Source organism: Pan paniscus, chromosome 1 (assembly GCF_029289425.2).
Source record: "Pan paniscus chromosome 1, NHGRI_mPanPan1-v2.0_pri, whole genome shotgun sequence".
Taxonomy (NCBI): Eukaryota; Metazoa; Chordata; class Mammalia; order Primates; family Hominidae; genus Pan; species Pan paniscus.
In genome coordinates, this window is record NC_073249.2 from 168,130,602 (window position 1) to 168,151,235 (window position 20,634).

The 20,634-nt window shown below is 42.3% G+C and overlaps 1 protein-coding gene across 5 annotated transcripts in view; it reads left to right on the plus strand.

The window, feature by feature from the left end:
• The first annotated feature begins 17,931 nt into the window (after positions 1-17,931).
• The window catches only part of MYSM1 (Myb like, SWIRM and MPN domains 1), a 45,571-nt gene continuing 42,868 nt past the window's right edge, over positions 17,932-20,634 (plus strand). Inside the window, exon 1 of one of the 5 annotated variants that reach the window (XR_004672907.3) lies at positions 17,932-18,282. Coding sequence is in view for 2 of the 5 variants with exons in the window: in XM_008977974.4 (XP_008976222.1) it covers positions 18,215-18,282 (68 nt within the window). In the remaining 3 variants the exon portion in view is untranslated. The remainder of the gene's footprint in view (positions 18,283-20,634) is intronic. The other 4 variants (XR_008619743.2, XR_612805.4, XM_008977974.4 and 1 more) reach the window with 4 other exon arrangements.

Sequence of the window (20,634 nt, forward strand, 5' to 3'; positions counted from 1 at the left end):
ATCTTTCCAACAGCCTTCTGAAGTAGAGGTTCTTACCTACCATTACAGATGGTGAAACTGAGGCTGGAGAAGATGAGGACCTTCTAAAGGCACATGGCTAATAAATGGCACAGCCAGAGCTCCAGCCTGTTCACTTTCCACTCCACCATTCACTGTTCATGCCAGTGAACATCACCTTTTTCTTTCTGAGAATCCACCTAAGTTCTTAAATTAGAACAAGCCGTGATCAGACAAAATTGAAATAAAGATGAAATCCCTGCTGTAGAGTGTAAGGGTGGGTGTAGGTCTACAGGCTCTCCTGGGAAGGGCCTCAGATGACTCTGTGCTCCCTCCCCCAGGCCCAGGCAGTCTCAGCCCCAGGCCAGGATGGGAAGATACAGAGGCCCAAGGAAAAAGGGGAAAGGGGCCCTTGCTCTGGGGCTAATGAGGTGTAACCACTGCACCCCCAGGCGACAGAGCCTTCCAACATCTCTGGCTCCTTTTATGCCAGATTCAAGCTAATGCTGAAAAATCCAAGTGGTCATATTATATTTTCAAAGGCTTAGTCGGATCAGTAAGAAGAATGCCCTGGAATCTTCACTGATGCAGTGAGGTCTGTTTCCAAGACATGAGGCTTAGAAGCCAAGAATCTTACTGAATCTCATCTGGGCTGCTTAACAGGGGAAAATCACAGCAAGTTCAAGGTGTTGGTGACTGTGATGGAAATGGGCTTCAGTGAGCATGAAATTAAATCAAATAAAAGCGTGGAAAACCTTGAAAAATCCCTTCCCATCTTAAATGAAAACCACAGAAAATGTATATGAATAATTCCTTGATGTCCAGTTTTTTCTTCCAAAGTAAATCCCTCAAAGGGTTAGAACAGTTAGGGACAGCATGTGGCCTTCAAAACACACCCTCATATGTAAATAATTAACACAATATCTGTACTTTCAAAATTATTTTTACTATCATATTTTACCTAAACAATGACTTTCTAAAAACAGTTCTTGGCTTTCTCATAAATGTGATAGAAAACAACCTGTGGCATGGAGTTTATACGTAAAACACATTGTGGAAGACCTTCTATACTTTAAGTCCTCAAGTCAGAATAAACAAAAAGATGGCAATATGAGATTTTTGTTGATGCTCTTAGTAGGTCTATTTTATTATATTATGCAGGGTTCTAAAATAGATGATGAGATTCTCATCCTATGAAATGTCCTATGTCTGAGGTAGGATATTAGGAGCTGTGTCAAAATAGGTAAAGATAGAGACCTTGATGTGGCTTGGATGCAGGCTGTGTCCCCACCCAAATCTCATGTTCAATTGTAATCCTCAGTGTTGGAGGTGGGGCCTGGTGGGAGGTGATTGGATCATAGGGGCAGTTTCTAATGGTTTAATGCCATCCCCCCATCCCGGGTGCTGTTCTCAGGCTGTTGACTGAATTATCAAGAGATCTGGTTGTTTAAAAGTGTGCAGCACCTTCCCACCCCCACCTTCCTCCTACTGCAGCCATGTAAGATGTGCCTGCTTCCGTTTCACTTTCCGCCATGATTGTAAGTTTCCTGAGGCCTCCTCATTCATGCTTCCTATACTGCCTGTGGAAATGTGAGCCAATTAAACCACTTTTCTTCATAAATTACCCAGTCTCAGGTAGCTCTTTATTACAATGCAAGAGCAGACTAATACAGACCTGTTCAGTTTAATTCAACAAATATTTGTTGAACACATATGAATCATATATGTATGAAGAATTGTACCAAGTGTTAGAAAGAGCCAAAGTTGAACAAGTCAGATCCCTGCCTTCAGAACCCATAGTCAGGTGGGAGAAATAACTTTAAGCTACATATTTTCTCACATCTCTGGAACTAGGATGCATCTTACAATTGACACCGTGTCAAAACGTAATTGGCAGAGCTTTTTTCTCTTTTAGGGGCACATAAAATAATGGAGTCACTTACTATCCATTACAATGCAATTTAAGTTTGATTAAATATGGAGGTTATTACATAAGATAAGAGACAGACAATGCTAAAGTAAAGAGGTTTGAAATTCCCTTTCAAACCCAAAAGCACCACCCTCCTTGCGACAGTATTTGTAGTTAAGTCCTTAAGAGTAAATAAGGTAGTGAAGTAAGGAATGATTATACAAAAGCTCTTATAAAATTTTTTGTTCGCATTAATAAAACAATAAAAATGCACTGCTATTTTATAAATTTAATCAATAATAACGAATATTACACAATCCATTTCCATTTACTTTTCTTTATTTCCTTGAAATTCTTTAGGATCTCCCTCTTTTAGTCACACTAAGATGGTGGCAGTAGACTTGTTTTACTCACCGGTAGATAATATGCAGCTACGAGCAGTTTTATTTTCCAGAACCTGATCTTTCCCTTAAATATTCCATTTTATTTTGACTGCATGGCTCAAAGTTATTGTCCAGTCCATGGGTCACTGATTTCCCAGAGATGAAGAACAATGTAGAAGCTCGAGAGGAAAGCAAACAACAAACATAATTTTGGGTGAACATTTTTCCAGTATTCTTAGCTCAGTATATCTGATAGGTGTTTCTCAACCAACAAAACTTCCCACCAGTAATCTCCTCCTCAGACTCTCTGTATACCCCATGCTTCAGCCACAGTATATTACTGCTAATCCCTAAACACATTCTGTACCGTTCATGCCCACTGACCTTTGCTCATGTTTCTCCCTTTGCCTGGAATGTTCTTTCTCTATCTCTATTTCTCCACTTAAAAAACTCATGCTCGGCCGGGCGCGGTGGCTCACGCCTGCAATCCCAGCACTTTGGGAGGCAGAGGCGGGCGGATCATGAGGTCAGGAGATCGAGACCATCCTGGCTAACACAGTGAAACCCCGCCTCTACTAAAAATACAAAAAATTAGCCAGGCGTGGTGGCGGGCGCCTGTAGTCCCAGCTACTCGGGAGGCTGAGGCAGGAGAATGGCGTGAACCCGGGAGGCGGAGCTTGCAGTGAGCCAAGATCCCGCCGACAGAGCGAGACTCCGTCTCAAAAAAAAAAAAAACAAAAAAAACAAAAAAAAAACAAAAAAACAAAAAAAAACTCATGCTCAATTTTCAAAACCCAGGTCAAACACTACTGTCTTAATTTGGGACTTACCCAGGAAAGCAGAACCTGAGATAGGGCTTGAAGATCATGATTTATTTAGGAAGTGATCCCAAGGCTTATGGAGCAGGACTGGAAAAGAGTGAAACAGTGAAGGGGAGAGAGTCAATATAAAATAAATACTGAGTTGTTCCCTTCTGTGGGCCACTGGAGCTCCACCAAACATGGACCACTTGAGGATCTGCAAAGGATGGACTTCAGAACTGTTACCTGCAGGATGGATGAAGGGAACATTCATTCACCAGCTCCTGCTCCCCATTGGTCATCAGTTGCCTCATGGAACATTAACACCTTCGTTTTTCCAGGTTGTGCATGAGCCTGAGGAGCCCTGATGCAGAAAGGGAGAGATGCACGGTGCTGTCAGTTTGCACTTGTGTGAAGCTTGTTGCCATGGCAATAGCTGGAGTAAAAGGTGTGCTGAGATGATGAGAGGCGTTGCACAAGAGGTCACTTTCCTAACATGCACAGGGTTAACTGTGCCCCATAAGACCTCCAAGCTGCCAAGTACCGACCTCTCTCACACAGCATTTGTCTTGTTGCATTGATGATAAATAGTTTATATATTGAGCATGAACTCCTTAGCAGTGATGACAGGGTCTTGCTCACCTCAGTGGCTATCCAGCATAGTAACTAGCACACAGCTACAGTCTTAGGATCTCTCAATGGAGTGAAAATTCAAGTTTTAAATGAATGGGTAATGTTATAGCAGTGAGTCTATTTCTCAAGCAGTTGATTGACTGTTCAAATGAAACCTTATAATGGAAAGAAATCCAGTATAAATAAAAGGAAAATAAGTCAGGCAGCTGAAAACAGTTGACATTGATAAAGATGTGATCATTCATGATCATGGGGAAAAGGAATTATTTTAATAAAATTATCAGTTGTAGTTGCTGGGATTTTTTTCTTAAAAAATCAGACCTCCTCCCAAAATCACATATATCATATTACTGACCGCTCCATACATACAGCAATCCAAAGTAAATTTCAGTGAAATCACATTGCTAAAATCTATATTTAATCTCACTGGATCCCTACAATAACTCCCCGATTCACTCAGAACAAAAGCTAATGTCCTTACAATGACAGTAAAGCCCCACCACATATGACCCTGTTGCCTGTCTTCCTCTCCTACTGCCCCCATTGTTGCACACTTCTCTCCACCTCCCTGGCCTCCACCAGGCACATTCCAGCTTGGAATCTTTGCACTGGCTGTTTTTTTTTCACTTGGAGCTCTTTCTTCCATTATCAGCTTGGCAAACTCCTTCACCTTTTCTTTTTCTTTTCTTTTCTTTTCTTTCTTTTCTTTTCTTTTCTTTCTTTCTTCTTTGAGACAGAGTCTCACTCCATTGGCTTGGCAAACTCCTTCACCTTTTCTTTTCTTTTTTGTGACAGAGTCTCACTCCGTTGTCCAGGCTGGAGTGCAGTGGTACAATCTTGGCTCACTGCAACCTCCGCCTCCTGGGTTCAAGCAATTCTCCTGCCTCAGCCTCCCGAGTAGCTGGGACTACAGGTGTGTGCCACCACACCCAGCTAATTTTTGTATTTTTAGTAGACATAAGGTTTCATCATGTTGGCCAGGCTGGTCACAAACTCCTGACCTCAGGTGATCCACCTACCTCGGCCTCCCAAAGTGCTGTGATTACAGACATGAGCCACTGTGCCCAGCCACTCTTTCACCTTTTCAAGGCTGACCTTATGTCACCTTTCCAATAAGGCCTACCCTGAATTCCCTATTTAGAACCTATAGCCCTCAACCACCACAAACTCCTTCTCTCCTTAGCCTGTTCCTTTTCTTTCTTTTTTTTTTTTTCTGGCACTCAATCACCTCTAATAAATGTATAATTAAATTATTATGTCTCTTTTTTATTTTCTTTCCCCTCTGCTAGGAATGTGAGCTCCACCAGGGTAGGAAACTTTGTCATTTTTATTCATTGGTTTATCCCAAACTTCCAGAACAGTGTCTGGCACATAGTGGGTGCTCAATAAACACTTACAAAATTGAATTGAGTATCTTGACGCTCTGGAGGTAACAATGTGCTTCATAATGTAGATGGTGTGTCAGTCATCCATTCCCCAAACACTGATTGGGCACCTACAAAGGGCCAGCATGAATAACTTAGACATAGTCTTTGTTTTCAAGGAGCTCCTAGGCAAGTGTGGACTCAGGCAGGGCCACAGACGATATTCAGAGCGATGAGCACTCTAACACAAGCATGCACAGTGGCTGTAGGGTCACAGAGGAGGGAGGGTGTGGCTCGTTAGAAAGATATTAAGTGAGGAGACTACTCTAAAGCTGACTTTTCTTGCAGAAAGGGAACTACCTAGACAATAAAGAGAAGGGCTAGACTAGGTTTTGTGCTCATGCATTCTTTTTGTGTGTGTGTATGCATATATTCTACCATGCATGAGCTATAGAAATGGGAGACAGCACAGGTTTATATTCTTCAAAAGTCCTTTAGAATCAATACAGAATGAGCTGTTTTCCTAAACTTAGTTATTTGCCTTCTGTCGCCCTTCATTTCCCCCAAAAGTAGAGACTCTAAGCAGGCACTAGAACTTCATAGATCTCTCCCTCATTAATGGGAAGGGGCTTTGGGACTCTGTTTATGTTAACAATTTTCCCCTTCTCTGTGAGGTTTTGTATTTTTATCAAAATCATGCTCCAATTTCTTGTCTTTATTTTTACTTGTTTTTAACTATGATAAAATAGCCATAACATAAAATGTATCAGCTTTATCCATTTTAAGTATACAGTTCAGCAGCATTAAGCACAGTCACATTGTTATGCTACCATCACCATCATCCACAGGATTCTTTTCATCTTACAAAACTGAAGCTCTGTAACCATTAAAACTAACTCCCCATTTCTCTCTACTCCTGCCCCTGAACCATAATTCTGTTTTCTGTTTCTAGGAGTTTGACAACACTAGGTAGCTTATATAAGTGGAACCACACGTTACTTGCCCTTTTGTGATTGTGCTGTTTCACTTAGCACAATGTTCTCAGGGTTTATTCACATTGAAGCATATGTCAGAATTCCCTTTCCTTTTAAGACTAAATAATATTCCATCGTATGTATATGCCACATTTTGTTTATCCCTTCATCCATTAAGAGATAATTGGATTGCTTCCACCTTTTGGCTATTGTGAATAATGCTGCTGTGAACACTGGTGCACAAATATCTCTTTAAGTTCTTGCTTTCAATTTTTTGGACATATACCCAGAAGTGGAATTGCTGGATTATATGGTAATTCTATTTTTAATTTTTTTGAGGAACCACGATACTATTTTCCATAGTAGCTGCATTATTTTATATTGCCACTAATGCACAAAAGTTGTAATCTCTTCACAGTCTATCCAACACTTTTTTTTGTTTTGTTTTTTTGAGAGTAGCCATTCTAATGGGTGTAAGCTGTCAGTTGCTTTTAAAATCTTATCTATCCATAGTTTTTCTGATCTAAAGTATCCATTGATTGTGTGTTTATAAAGTAAGGTTTCTGTTTTTAATTTTTAAAATCCTGGCCTTATTCTTTCCAGTTGATTCCTTCACTCATTCAACAAACAATTATTAAGTGCCTACTGTGTGTCGTGCTAGGTGCTGTGGATACAATGAACAGAGGAGTGTTCCCTGCCCTTAAGAAGCTCGTGGCTGGGTGTGGTGGCTCACGCCTGTAATCCCAACACTTTGGGAGGCCGAGGCAGGTGGATCACCTGAGGTCAGGAGTTTGAGACCAGCCTGATCAACATGGCAAAACTGTGACTCTACTAAAAATACAAAAATTAGCTGGGCTTGGTGGCAGGCACCTGTAACCCAGCTACTTGGGAGGCCGAGACAGGAGAATCACTTGAACATGGGAGGTGGAGTTTGCACTGAGTCAAGATTGCACCACTGCATTCCAGCCTGAGTGACACAGTGAGACTGTCTCAAAAAAAAAAAAAAAAAGAAGCTGGTAACTGTGGGCCAGACAGATCTATCAGAAAATAAGAACACTGAAGCATTACCTGTGGAATGAGAGAAGGACACAGACCAATCGGCACAAACTGCAGGTCAGATGTAGCCCATTTAAGTGTTTGTTTGATTCAACAGTGTCTTTAAAAAATTTAAACTGGTTTTCACAAATTAATCTTTATTTCTGACTTCTCTTAAAAAACTCAGAAGATCCAGCAACTCTGAGCCAGAGTTCCAGAATGGCAACAGTAGGCCAGAGCTGAGTCAGAACCAGCACTTTTAGCAGGAGGGAGGAAGCCCCGTGAATGGGGATGGGCTGCGAGTAGGGGAAGTGGTAGGGATGTCAGGCAGAGGGTATATTTTGATGGTAGTTCATGCTTAGCTAACCAGCCAACCATACATAAACCCATGTGCATTCCCACACACCCATTCTTCTGTTTTGCCTATAACAATGTTCAATAAATGTCTGTGAAATGAATGAAAACATGACCAAAGAATTTTACTCCTGGAAGAGATAATTTTATAGGTCATTTAACCATCAGAAGTCTAAAGAGGTTGAGTAATTTGCCCGATGTAACACTAACATGAGTCTGCAGTGGTTAACAGATTGTACTAAAGGCTTGGGGGAACACAGGGGAATTATACAACACAGAACAGTGTAGTGGGCATCTGTCATTCTGCCTGCCTGACATCCTTTTCTCCTCTCTGAAAATAGCCCTCTTATTTTGCTTAGGAAGCTACCATTCCTTCTTTTTTCATGTGGCCCTCGTGGAACTGAGTCCATCTGGCATCAGGAATGGCATGAGATCCAGGCCTGGTCAACCATACCCAACCACCTGGAGCTATTGGGAAAGAGGTATAATTTTTCCACGGGGGTTGCTGAGAAGAAAAGATGTAAGTCTGAATGATGCTGTTGGTACCTAACCTAAGACTGCATGATGTAATTGAAAAGATGATAAGTTACATTACCTTGGGTAAATTGCTTAACTATTCTGAGCCTCGGTTACCACATCTGTAAACGGAAATAACAATATCTACTTCAAAGGGCTGTTGTCTGGCTGGAAAGAAATAATGTATGTAAAATGCCTGGCACACAGTAGGAGCTCATTAATGCTGGCATTCCTTCTTTCCCTTTCAGATAATGTCAGATGGATATAGCATTACTGTAATTAAAATGTAAGAAGTGCATTGGCAGACTTTCCTTACAACATATTGAGAACAGCTTTTTCAGTAGCTACCTTATGTGATTTCAGGGAATTGGGGAGGGAAAATAAAATAAAATGCAGCTTGCTTTCCTGGAACAATTCAAGCCATACCCAATGCCTGCCAAGTGTAACCCATAAGTTTATGTCTGCATCCATCTATTATCTCACCTCTATATAGATAAAGTGGTTTTCCTCCCTGCCCACTAGCTATTGTATTTTTAAAATGGAAACTCTTTGAATCCCTGGCAATCATTTAGCTGACAGTTTGGATCATAACATAATAATAACATTAGGAGCAGTTTTATGACACTTCCTGCTTTGAAAGCATGTTGCAAATCTGAGCTAATTAGCATGAATGCTAACATGCCAGCTTTTTATGGATTAATATTGCAATTATACTTTGCTTTTTCAATAAAAATACAGTGATCTTTTTTTTTTTTTTACTCAAAATGGGAGAAAACAAGAAATAAATAGGCGGCCTTCCCAATGGATTCAAACATAATGTAGTAGAAATATGAGACAGACCCTTTATTGACTGAATGTTCCTCTAACAACATCCATGAGGATTTACAGTATGACATCTCCTGTTAATTTTGTTTTAGGATCAACAAAGGAAATAGAATGTATTGATGGTGGCAGAAAAGGAACTTGTAAAACTGAAGACAAAGTTCCAACCTTTAAAATATACTTTCTACTTATTTCTAGATGAAGCACCTTGAACAAATCAGAAAATTGTCCACTTATAATTTATTCTTAAACAAAATGAGAAAATACCAGCTCACATAATATTGCAAAATACCATATTCTTTCCGTTGTAGTATGAAAATATAATACAGTAAATGTAGAGTCAGAAAGACTTGGGTAGGAGTCCCAGCTCTGATAGTTACCAGCTGTGGTAACTCTCTGAATCTTGTTATCCTCACCTCTAAAATGGGGGCAATACTACTTACTTGGCAGGATTCCTGGGAGGTCCAAGGAAGATTCTGCCTTACACAATATCTGGGATAGGACAGGTGATCATATTAGCCCTGACCCTCCCTTTCTGTTTATAACTCTTCTTCCTCCTCTTCCAGTCTAAAATTATTCTGACATTAATTCAGTTTGCAGGAAAGCAGAGTACCATAAAGCATAAAAATGTTCTTTCCTATGTAAGTGTTATGTATTTTTAAATATACAATTCTCTTTTTAAGGGGACTAGGAATAAAAAGTTCATTTTGATGAGAAAAATGTATGATCATCTGAAAACGTTCCTTTTAACATAATGTTAAACTGTGGAGGTACCTCACTTGGATTTGGCATTTTGCCCTTGGTTCTGTGTACAAAATTAGTAAAAAGTGATGTGACTAGGTATAAAGTGGGAAGGTTGCCTGGAGCATACTTAAAAAGCCTATAGACAGGTATGTGGGGCAGGGAGATGAAGAGAGGTTGGTCAATAGGTACAAACATCCAGTTAGACAGAGGGAATAAACTCTAATGTTCAATATCAGAGTAGGTAGCTATAGTTAACAATAATGTATATTTCCAGTGTAATGGATTCATGCTATTAGTCATGGCGTTCTGGAACCATTTATTCAACAAATATTTATTGAGTGCCCACTATACAGCCAGCACTGCTGTGGACCGTAGGAATGAAGAAATAAACAAAACAAAGTCCATCCTTTCACAGAGTTTATCTTGTCATAGTATAGGTGGTCTGGCTAATGGGATGGAAAATATTAGAATCTTCCTCCACACTAGAACCAGAAATTTGTAACACTACAGCTTCCTACTCCTTGGACATTGCTTGGAAGTGCATTGACAGCATTTACCACTGTGAACTTAGACGTGTGAATTCATTTGGGCCTGAATGTCTTTCCATTTATTTGTTTACTTGGATAGCTCTGCTCTGATGAGGTGATCTCACCTTTTAACTCTGAAGACAATCTGTTGTTTTGTATTCACAAGTTCTGAGGGTCAACTCTCTACAGACCTAAGAGCCAAAAAATTGTTTATACACACACACACACACACGCACACACACACACATACATACACACACACACACACACACGACAGTCTGGTGTGGGAAAAAATAACATTAGCTTTGAAATTGGCTTTGGTTTGAACTCCTGCTCCATTAATTCCTAGTTCTATGTCCTTTAGCAAGTTAGCAACCCCTCCCAACCCCTTTTTATTGCTTTAAAAAATAATAATAGAAGTAATATATTAATATGTTTTTATGCTTTGAAATTGGCTTTGGTTTGAATTCCTGCTCCATTGATTCCTAGTTCTATGTCCTTTAGCAAGTTAGCAACCCCTCCGAACCCCTTTTTATTGCTTTAAAAAATAACAATAGAAGTAATTAATATATTAATATGTTTTTATGGTTAACATTCAAACTTTGTTTTATTTTACTGATTGTATTAGTGTTTATACTACTTTTTTTTTTTTTTTTTTGAGCTGGAGTCTCGCTCTGTCGCCCAGGCTGGAGTGCAGTGGCGCGATCTTGGCTCACTGCAAGCTCCACCTCCCGAGTTCATGCCATTCTCCTGCCTCAGCCTCCCCAGTAGCTGGGACTACAGGCACCAGCCACCACGCCTGGCTAATTTTTGGTATTTTTAGTAGAGACAGGGTTTCACCCGGTTAGCCAGGATGGTCTCGATCTCCTGACCTTGTGATCCACCTGTCTCAGCCTCCCAAAGTGCTGAGAGTACAGGCATGAGCCACCGCACCTGGCTATACTACATATTTTTAACATATCACAATAATAAGCTCATTTAAGTTATATTATATCACTACTTGTATAGTATACGAACTTTACAATATAGCATTGTAATTTCTTCCTTGCAATTTCTTCCTTCCTGGACCTCACATTACTGTTGCATATAGTCAAATTGTTCCTTGCTTTTAGAATCTTAACTGCCACAAAGCTCACATCAGTATGAACAGTCCATATAAGTATATATATAATTTATGACATATATATGTTATAAATCTCACACTATGTTATTTATGTTTAAACAGTCAATTCTCTTTTAAAGAGATTTAAATATTAGGAAAAAAATCTTATATATGTACTCATGTAGTTACCTAATTCCCTATTCTCTTCTTTTATGTAGATCTAGATTTCCATCTCATAACATTTCCTTCTGCCTGAAAGATGTCCTTCAACATTTCTTGTAGTATAGGTAGATTGAGAATGAACTCTTTCAGATGCTGCATATCTTTAAAAAGCCCTTACTTTGTCTTCATTTTTGAAAGATATTTTTAATGAGGTATAGAATTCACATGTGGCTGATTTGTTTTTTCCTTTCAGTACTTTAAAGATGTTGCTTTACCCTCTTCTTGCTTCCATTCTCCTCAACATGAAATTTGCTGTCACTCTTATCTTTTTCCCTCTATAGGTAATGTGCCTTTTTTTCTTTCTTTCTTTCTTTCTTTCTTTCTTTTTTTTTTTTTTTTTTGAGACGGAGTCTGGCTCTGTCGCCCAGGCTGGAGTGTGGTGGCGTGATCTCAGCTCACTGCAACCTCCACCTCCCGGGTTCACGCCATTCTCCTGCCTCAGCCTCCCGAGTAGCTGGGACTACAGGCACGCACCACCACGCCTGGCTAATTTTTGTATTTTCAGTAGAGACGGAGTTTTACCACGTTGGCCAGAATGGTCTCAATCTCTTGACCTCGTGGTCCGCCTGCCTCGGTCTCCCAAAGTGCTGGGATTACAGGCGTGAGCCACCGCTCCTGGCTACCTTTTTTCCTCTGGTAAGGTTTTCTCTTTGTTACTGGTTTTGAGAATTTGATTATGATAGGCCATAGTATGGTTTTCTTTCTTCATTTTTATTTTTTTCCTGCTTGGGGTTCCTTGAGTTTTCAGGATCTGTGAGTTTGTAGTTTTCCTCAAATTTGAAAATTTTTTTAGTCATTTCTTTAAACATTTTTCCTGACCTCCCCACCCTCTGCTTTTCAGAGACTCCAATTGCATATATACGAGGAAGCCTGAATTTATCCTATAGATCAGAGATTCTCTGTTTATTTTTAATATTATTTATTTCTCCATGTGTTTAATTTTGGATTGTTAATTTTGTTACGTGTTCAAGTTCACGAATCCTTTCTTCCACAACGTCTACTCTGCCATTAGTCCCATCCAGTGTATTTTCATCTCAGGCATTGTAGTTTTCATCTCTAGAAGAACAATTTCATTCTTTTTGTATTTTCCATGTCTCTATTTAACTTTTTGAACATATAGAACACAGTTATAGTAAGTATTTTAGGCCGGGCAAGGTGGCTTATGCCTGTAATCCTAGCACTTTGGGAGTCTGAGGTGGGCGGATCACCTGAGGTCAGGAGTTCAAGACCAGCCTGGCCAACACAGTGAAACCCCATCTCTACTAAAAATAGAAAACTTAGCTGGGTGTGGTGGCAGGCACCTATAATCCCAGCTACTCGGGAGGCTGAGGTAGGAGAATCGCTTGAACCTCGGAATCAGAGGTTGCAGTGAGCCAAGATCACGCCACTGCACTCCAGCCTGGGCGACAGAGTGAGACTCCATCTAAAAAAAAAAAAAAAAAAAAAAAAACTGTCTTAATGTCCCAGTGTAGTAATTCTAACATCTGTGCCACTACTGGGTGGGTTTCAGTGGATTTTTTTTCCCCTCATTATGCGTCGTATTTTCCTACTTCTTTGCATGCCTGGTAATGGGATGCCAGGCATTGTGAATTTTACCTTGTTTAGTGCTAGCTATTTTTGTATCCCTATAAATATCCTTGTACTTTTAGGAGAAAAGGGGTATGCAGTGAAGTTACCAGGAAACAATTTGATCCTTTTAGGTCTTGTCCTTAAGATTTGTTAGGCAGTGGCAGAACAGTGCTTCACCCAGAGCTAAGCATTCTCCACTACTTGGGCAATACCTTTGTGAATCCAACATATCTGTCTCAATCAATTTAGAAAATTTATATTGCTGAGTTTAAGGACGCACCCGTGACACAGCCTCAGGATGTCCTGACAACATGTGCCCAAGGTGGTTGGGGTACAGCTTGCTTTTATACATTTAGGGAGACATGAGACATCAATCAATATGTGTCTGGAAGTTGTGACAGCCATGGTGGGGGAGGGGTCTTCCAGGTCTTAGGTAGATAAGAAACAAAAGATTGCATTCTTTTGAACGAGCTCAATTCCCACTTTTAAATGAGCTCAGCCTTTCACTGAATACACAATTTAGACTGGCTCAATGAATCTGCATTTTTACATAGACTGGCTCAGTGAATCTGCATTTTTACATTAACAATAGGGCAGAGGAAGCAATCAGATACACCTTTGTCTCAGGTGAGCAGAGGGTGACTTTCTGTCCCACCTATGAAGATGAGCTATCAATTTACATTGCCAGGGTGAAATTCAACAGAACTGTTTTGGGTAAAGATCTTGAGGTCCACAAGGAATTTCCTTGTGCGCAAATTGTGAAGGAGATATGTAGCTCTTTTTTTTTTTTTTTTTAAATCTTTGCAGCTATCTTACTTAGGAATAAAGTGGGAGGCAGGTTTGCCTGACATAGTTCCCAGCTTGACTTTTTCCTGGGCTTAGTGATTTTGAGGTACCGAGGTTTATTTTCCTTTCACACCCTTCAGATTGTCTACCTGAATCATGAGGTTTTTTCAGTCTGGCCAGTGGGAGCAGACACTATTCCTGGCTCTGTGTGAGTGCCCAGCATTGCACTATGCCCTCTAGTATTTTTCCATTGCTTCTTTCTTTAAGTTAGAAACAGGGGTTTTTATTTTGTATTTCCCACGGTCTAAAGTGGTACTTGTCTGACGCGTCCGTGTGAAGAGACCACCAAACAGACTTTGTGTCAGCAACAAGGCTGTTTATTTCACCTGGGTGCAGGCGGGCTGAGTCCAAAAAGAGAGTCAGCAAAGGGTGGTGGGATTATCATTAGTTCTTTTAGGTTTTGGGATAGGCGGTGGAGTTAAGAGCAATGTTTTGGGGGCAGGGGTTGGATCTCACAAAGTACATTTTCAAGGGTGGGGAGAATTACAAAGAACCTTCTTAAGGGTGGGGGAGATTATAAAGAACCTTCTTAACTGTGGGGGAGATTACAAAGTACGTTGATCAGTTGGGGTAGAAATAAATCACAATGGTGGAATGTCATCAGTTAAGGCTATTTTCACTTCTTCTGTGGCTCTTCAGTTGCTTCAGGCCATCTGGATGTATGCGTGCAGGTCACAGGGGATATGATAGCTTAGCTTGGGCTCAGAGGCCTGACAGTACTTTCAAATTTTGACTGACCCACGTTTTCCTCAGAAGTACAGTAAAGGAGAGGGTTCATCCTGGGCTAAGTGCCCCTCTTCGGAGATCCCACAGCAGTTTGTAGGTTCTCTATCATGAAGCTTATTATTATGATTATTACTGTTTTAGCACACATCTGTAGCAGACGTGGAGCTACACGGACATGTAGACATGCAGACATGGACATGGAGCTTGTTACATTGTTGTGAAATTGCCTTTTTTTTTTTTTTTTTGAGATGGCGTCTCGCTCTGTCGCCCAGGCTAGAGTGCAATGGCGTGATCTTGGCTCACTGCAACCTCCGCCTCCCGGGTTCAAGCAATTCTCCTGCCTCAGCCTCCCGAGTAGCTGGGACTACAGGCACCCGCCACCACGCCCAGCTAATTTTTATACTTTTAATAGAGACAGGGTTTCACCATGTTGGCCAGGATGGTCTTGATCTCTTGACCTCGTGATCTGCCCGCCTCGGCCTCCCAAAGTGTTGGGATTATAGGCGTGAGCCACCGCGCCCGGCCCCTTTTTTTTTTTTTTTTAAGACAGGGTCTCACTCTTGCCTGTGCTAGAGAGCTTTACTTCTTAGGCTCAAGTGATCTTCCTACCTCAGCCTTCCCACACCCCACCCTGAGTAGCTGGGACTACTAGCATGCACCACTGCACCCGGCTAATTGTTTCATTTTATTTTTTTATAGAAACAGGGTGTCACTATGCTGCTCAGGCTGGACTTAAACTCCTGGGCTCAAGCAATCCTCCCACCTCAGCCTTCCAAACTGTTGAGATTGTAGGAATAAGCCACAGTGCCTGGCCTGAAATTGCACATTTGATTGATTTTATGAGGGCAGACACTGAGTCAATCTCATTCAATGCATCAGTACCAAGCACAGTAGGAATGCTACAAGTTTCATGAAACACTAATTCCGAATTATTCATTCTGCTTTCAAACTACTTGGTGAGAAATGAGTCTTTCAACAAGTCCTAGGGTTGCAGGATTAGAGGGAATTTTAAATAGTAGACCAGGCCTCTGGAGTTCATCTGCATGTGAGCTCATAGCTCTATCCTGTTGGAAGGAGTTAGACCTAGACCCTTACGAGCCAGTTTCACATAAAGCCAGTGGACCCAGTGCAGGGTGTGGGGTGTGTACGGGAAAGCTTTATGCTAGTGTCTCTGTTCAGGGGGGTTTTGAGACGAATTGGGCAACTCTGAATTCTCTACAGGCCTTTCCTTCCACATATATTTTAATGCCTACTGATATCTGGCACTGGACCAGAAACATTTTTGCTTCTGCATTGCCAGAGATGCTGTTCACATGGTATTCTGCATTATGCTCTAGAAAGCACCATTCTCATTTGATATCATGTATATCCAGACAGCCCTGCCAGGGTCCCCATCCCTGCCTGCTATGTAAAATCAGTGAAAAGCATACCATTTTACATTTGTTTTGATGATTTAGCTCATTACATCTTTTTTTTTTTTTGAGACGGATTCTGGCTCTGTCGCCCAGGCTGGAGTGTGGTGGCGCGATCTCCGCTCACTGCAAGCTCCGCCTCCTGGGTTCACGCCATTCTCCTGCCTCAGCCTCCCGAGTACCTGGGACTACAGGTGCCCACCAACACGCCCAGCTAATCTTTTGTATTTTTAGTACAGACGGGGTTTCACCGTGTTAGCCAGGATGGTCTCAATCTCCTGACCTGGTAATCCACCCGCCTTGGCCTCCCAAAGTGCTGGGATTACAGGTGTGAGCCACCGCACCCGGCCAGCCCATTACATCTTTTTAAGAAACCCTAATTTTGCTCTAAATTAAATTCAACAGACATCTTTAAGGGCCTACTCTGTTCCAGGCATGGTGTTACCAGTGGGACTGGTTACTGGATAAGCCCACTGACAACAGAAGCAGCACTCCTATGGTGGCCTGAGAATGGGCCCTAGCAGTGTTTGGTTTCTGAACTGGGCTCTCCCTCTTTACAATTCTTTCTCTCCATCTTTTGCCATCATATTCAGAGTGCAGCCTGAGAACAAAGGTGAGATGGGACAAATTGGGAATAGTGTGAGAAGTGAGGTCATTTAATTAATTAATTCATTCATTCATTCCTCTGTTCAATATTTATTGAGCACCTGCTATGTGTCACTATGCTGAATATTGGTAGTGTAAGGACTAGCAGACGTGGTCTTTGTCCTTAAGGAATTCACAGTCCAGTGCAGAAGGCAGACGGATGAAAAATTACAAGGTGTGAGTGATAACTGCTAAGGCAGGGGAATGCAGAAGGGTTTTTTTTTTTTTCTTTTCTTTTTGAGATGGAGTCCCACTCTGTCACCCAGGCTGGAATGCAATGGTGTGATCTCGGCTCACTGCAACCTCTGCCTCCTGGGTTCAAGTGATTCTTGTGCCTCAGCCTCCTGAGTAGCTGGGAATACAGGTGCCCACCACTACGCCCAGCTAATTTTTGTATTTTTAGTAGAAACGGGGTTTCACCATGTTGGTCAGGCTGGTCTCGAACTCCTGACCTTGTGATCCACCCTCCCTGGCCTCCCAAAGTGCTGGGATTACAGGTGTGAGCCACCGCATCTGGCTGTCAGTATCTAATTTCTTGAGAAACTATAAACTAGACAGAAGTGGTGTTTATCCTTCAATTTCTAACAACATGATTGTTACATGGTGAGCACTCAGTAGAGAGTCAACAAAGCCTGGATTCTATTCCTGGCTCTGTCTTTGAAGCTACCTGTCCTTGGACAGTCATTTCAGCTCTTCAGGCCTCAGTTACCTCACCTGTAAAGTATAACTGGTGATATTGGCTCTGCCTACCTCACTGGGATACTGTAAGGATTAATGGTCATGAGCGTGATTTTTAAATTGCAAAGACGTCTACAAAATAAATTACACAATCATAAGTTATATTCTTAAATATTTGTTGAATTTTAAAATAAAAGTTGTTCAGCACTTAGGTGAAATGCTGAACGACTTCACATAAGTGCTGCACGACCCTTTTCTTTAAAAAACAAGGAGAGAGACTTAAATAACCAGCAGGTATGCAACCTTCAGTTCACAAAGCGGGTCTAGCTTGACTTTTTCATCAGTCCAGAAAGATATTGCTGTTATCTCCATTTTATCAGTGAGAGCAGTGAGGTCCCAAAGAATGTGTGCAAGAACAGAAGCTCTTAAAAGCTCAGGAGGGCCCGGGCGCGGTGGCTCACGCCTGTAATCTCAGAGCTTTGGGAGGCCGAGGCGGGCGGATCACCTGAGGTCGGGAGTTCGAGACCAGCTGGGCAACATGGTGAAACCCTGTATCTACTAAAAATACAAAAATTAGCCGGGCGTGGTGGCGCATGCCTGTAATCCCAGCTACTTGGGAGGCTGAGGCAGGAGAATCGCTTGAACCCGGGAGGTGGAGGTTGCAGTGAGCTGAGATCGCGCCATTGCACCCAAGCCTGGGCAACAAGAGTGAAACTCCGTCTCAAAAAAAAAAAAGCTCAGGCGTGGGCCACTTCCCAAGGTCTCTACATGTCAACAAGTTAGAAAGGACCAAGCCCCAGGCCTCTGGGGGCGCCTTTGCTCTGGAAACCCCGCCTCCCGGCACGGGAGGGGCCGGACGACGCTTCAATCCCGCCCCGTGACGCGTTAGGCCCTGCCCCCGGGCCATCTTCGTCTCGCGGGATCTCTCGGGAGGACGGACGGGGTCAGGTCCCATCATGGCGGCTGAAGAGGCGGATGTGGATATCGAAGGGGACGTGGTAGCGGCGGCGGGGGCACAGCCAGGGTGAGGCTTAGACACCGGATCTCTCTGGGGCGGAGAGGGGAGTGGATTGAAGGAGCGGGCCCTGGGAAAGCTGCAGGTCCGGCAAGGGAAAAGGGAACAGAAGACTGTCCCCTGGGCCAGGGTCTCTTGTTGGCCTGGGAGGCACCGCGCCCGCCGGCTTGTCCCAAGCCCAGCGTGCAGGGCGGTTACCTGGAGCTCAGGTACTCCTGTGTCGCTTTCACCTTTTGCCGGATGCTGTGAGGGCACCGATTTCGCCTACCACATTGCGTTTGATTTACATTTAGATTCCTTCTTCCGTTCCCTCCTTTTCAGGATCTCATCGACAGTAACTAGAACAAGAGCGGCTACGGACGAGACCTGAGGTCAGGGACTCTTGTTCTATGGCTCGCTAGCCGTGTGACCTTGGGCGAGTCGTTTCATCCCTTCTTCCACATGGGGATAGTTGTAAAACTTCCCGAGAAGCAGGTTGACTTAAATGGGCCAGGTTTTAGAGTTGGACAGTTCTGGGTTTTCCTTCTGCATTTGCTCGCCCTACCAGTTAATAGCAATGTGACCTTGGGCAAGACACTTAACTTGTCTGAGCCTCAGACTGCTCATATTTAAACTGAGAGTCATGATATGTACTTCATGAAATTGGGAGGATCAAATGAAATGATTATGAGATATGCTTTAGCATACGGTAGGTGCCCTCTGAATGTATTCTTTACCATCCTGTTACCCTCGGGGACAGTACTGTGAGAATCCAGTAAGGGATCACATTTTTAAAAATACCTGTTCCAGCAGAACAAACAGCCCAGTGTGATTTGACACAGAACCTCCTTTGACTCCTTGCTTTCTGAATCAAAAATGAGTCTCCTTTTAGTCATGAAGAGTCCTAGACTAGCCAGGAATCAGAAAGCCTGAGTTCTAAAGTCAGCCAGCTATGTTGTTTATAATTATGTACAATTTCCTTAGAACTGTATTAGCTTGAACCATATGAAATTGCCAATATTTAGACCATTTTTGTTCTATAAAGCGGCAATTTCATGTAGTTCAGCCTAATATTAGGGCCTCTGTGAACTGGGGAGAAGTACTAACCCAGCACTTGAGGCACTAAGATAGTGTGTTTAGAAGTGTATCATGAACTCTAAAGCCCTATAAAGACGTGAGGGTAATTAAACTTATATGGTCATTGTCCCTCAAAGCTTTGCAGATGAGTAGGGAGCCCTGAATAACAATACTTGTTGACATTCATTTAGTGTTTAAATCTTGACCAAGTGCTTTTGCATGTTTGATTTAATTTACTTTTCGCAGCAAGTTAATGAAATAGGTTGGCAGGGATACTTATCTGCAGTCTAGAAAGAAATGAGCTGGCCTTGGAAACACTGAAGATTGGTCACCTGAGGGCATTGGATGTATGCTTCTTCCATAGATTTATCTTAATTTTTCTGATTGTGTTTCATTTTTCCCCCTTTTCTCTTTCTTCCTATTTTAGTTGAGGCCTAGGTCTACTGGTGGCACTTGTGGTAACAAGCAGGATTACAAAGGTTATTGGTTCCTGATGATGGTTACAATTATTGTCTTATACAACCCCAAGGAGTATCATTAATATTATATTCTGGGCCAGGCGTGGTGGCTCACGCCTGTAATCCCAGCACTTTGGGAGACCGAGGCGGGCAGATCACGAGGTCAGGAGATCGAGACCATCCTGGCTAACACAGTGAAACCCCATCTCTACTAAAAATACAAAAAATTAGCTGGGCGTGGTGGTGGGCGCCTGTAGTCCCAGGTACTTGGGAGGCTGAGGCAGGAGAATGGCGTGAACCCGGGAGGCAGAGCTTGCAGTGAGCGGAGATCACGCCACCGCACTCCAGCCTGGGCAACAGAGCGAGACTCTGTCTCAAAAAAAAAAAAAATATATATATATATATATATATAGTCTGATAAATAGTGTCCAGTGGTGTTGGAGCTCCAACCATATGGAATTTAGTGTGATGGTACTCTCTGAAGTATGTAGTTACAGTTGATATTATAGCATCTGTGAAACCGTTGAGAATTAATTTAATAGACACTTTTAAGCACTTGGTAAGTGCTAGATGTCAAAGTTAGAAGATGGTATTGAAACTTTTGGGTTGGCTGGGCGCGGTGGCTCATGCCTGTAATCCCAGCACTTTGGGAGGCCAAGGCGGGCGGATCACCTGAGGTTGGGAGTTTGAGATCAGCCTGACCAACATGGAGAAACCCCATCTCTACTAAAAATACAAACTTAGCCAGGCGTGGTGGCACGTGCCTGTAATTGCAGCTACTAGGGAGGCTGAGGCAGGAGAATTGCTTGACCCTGGGAGGCGAAGGTTGCAGTGAGCTGAGATCACG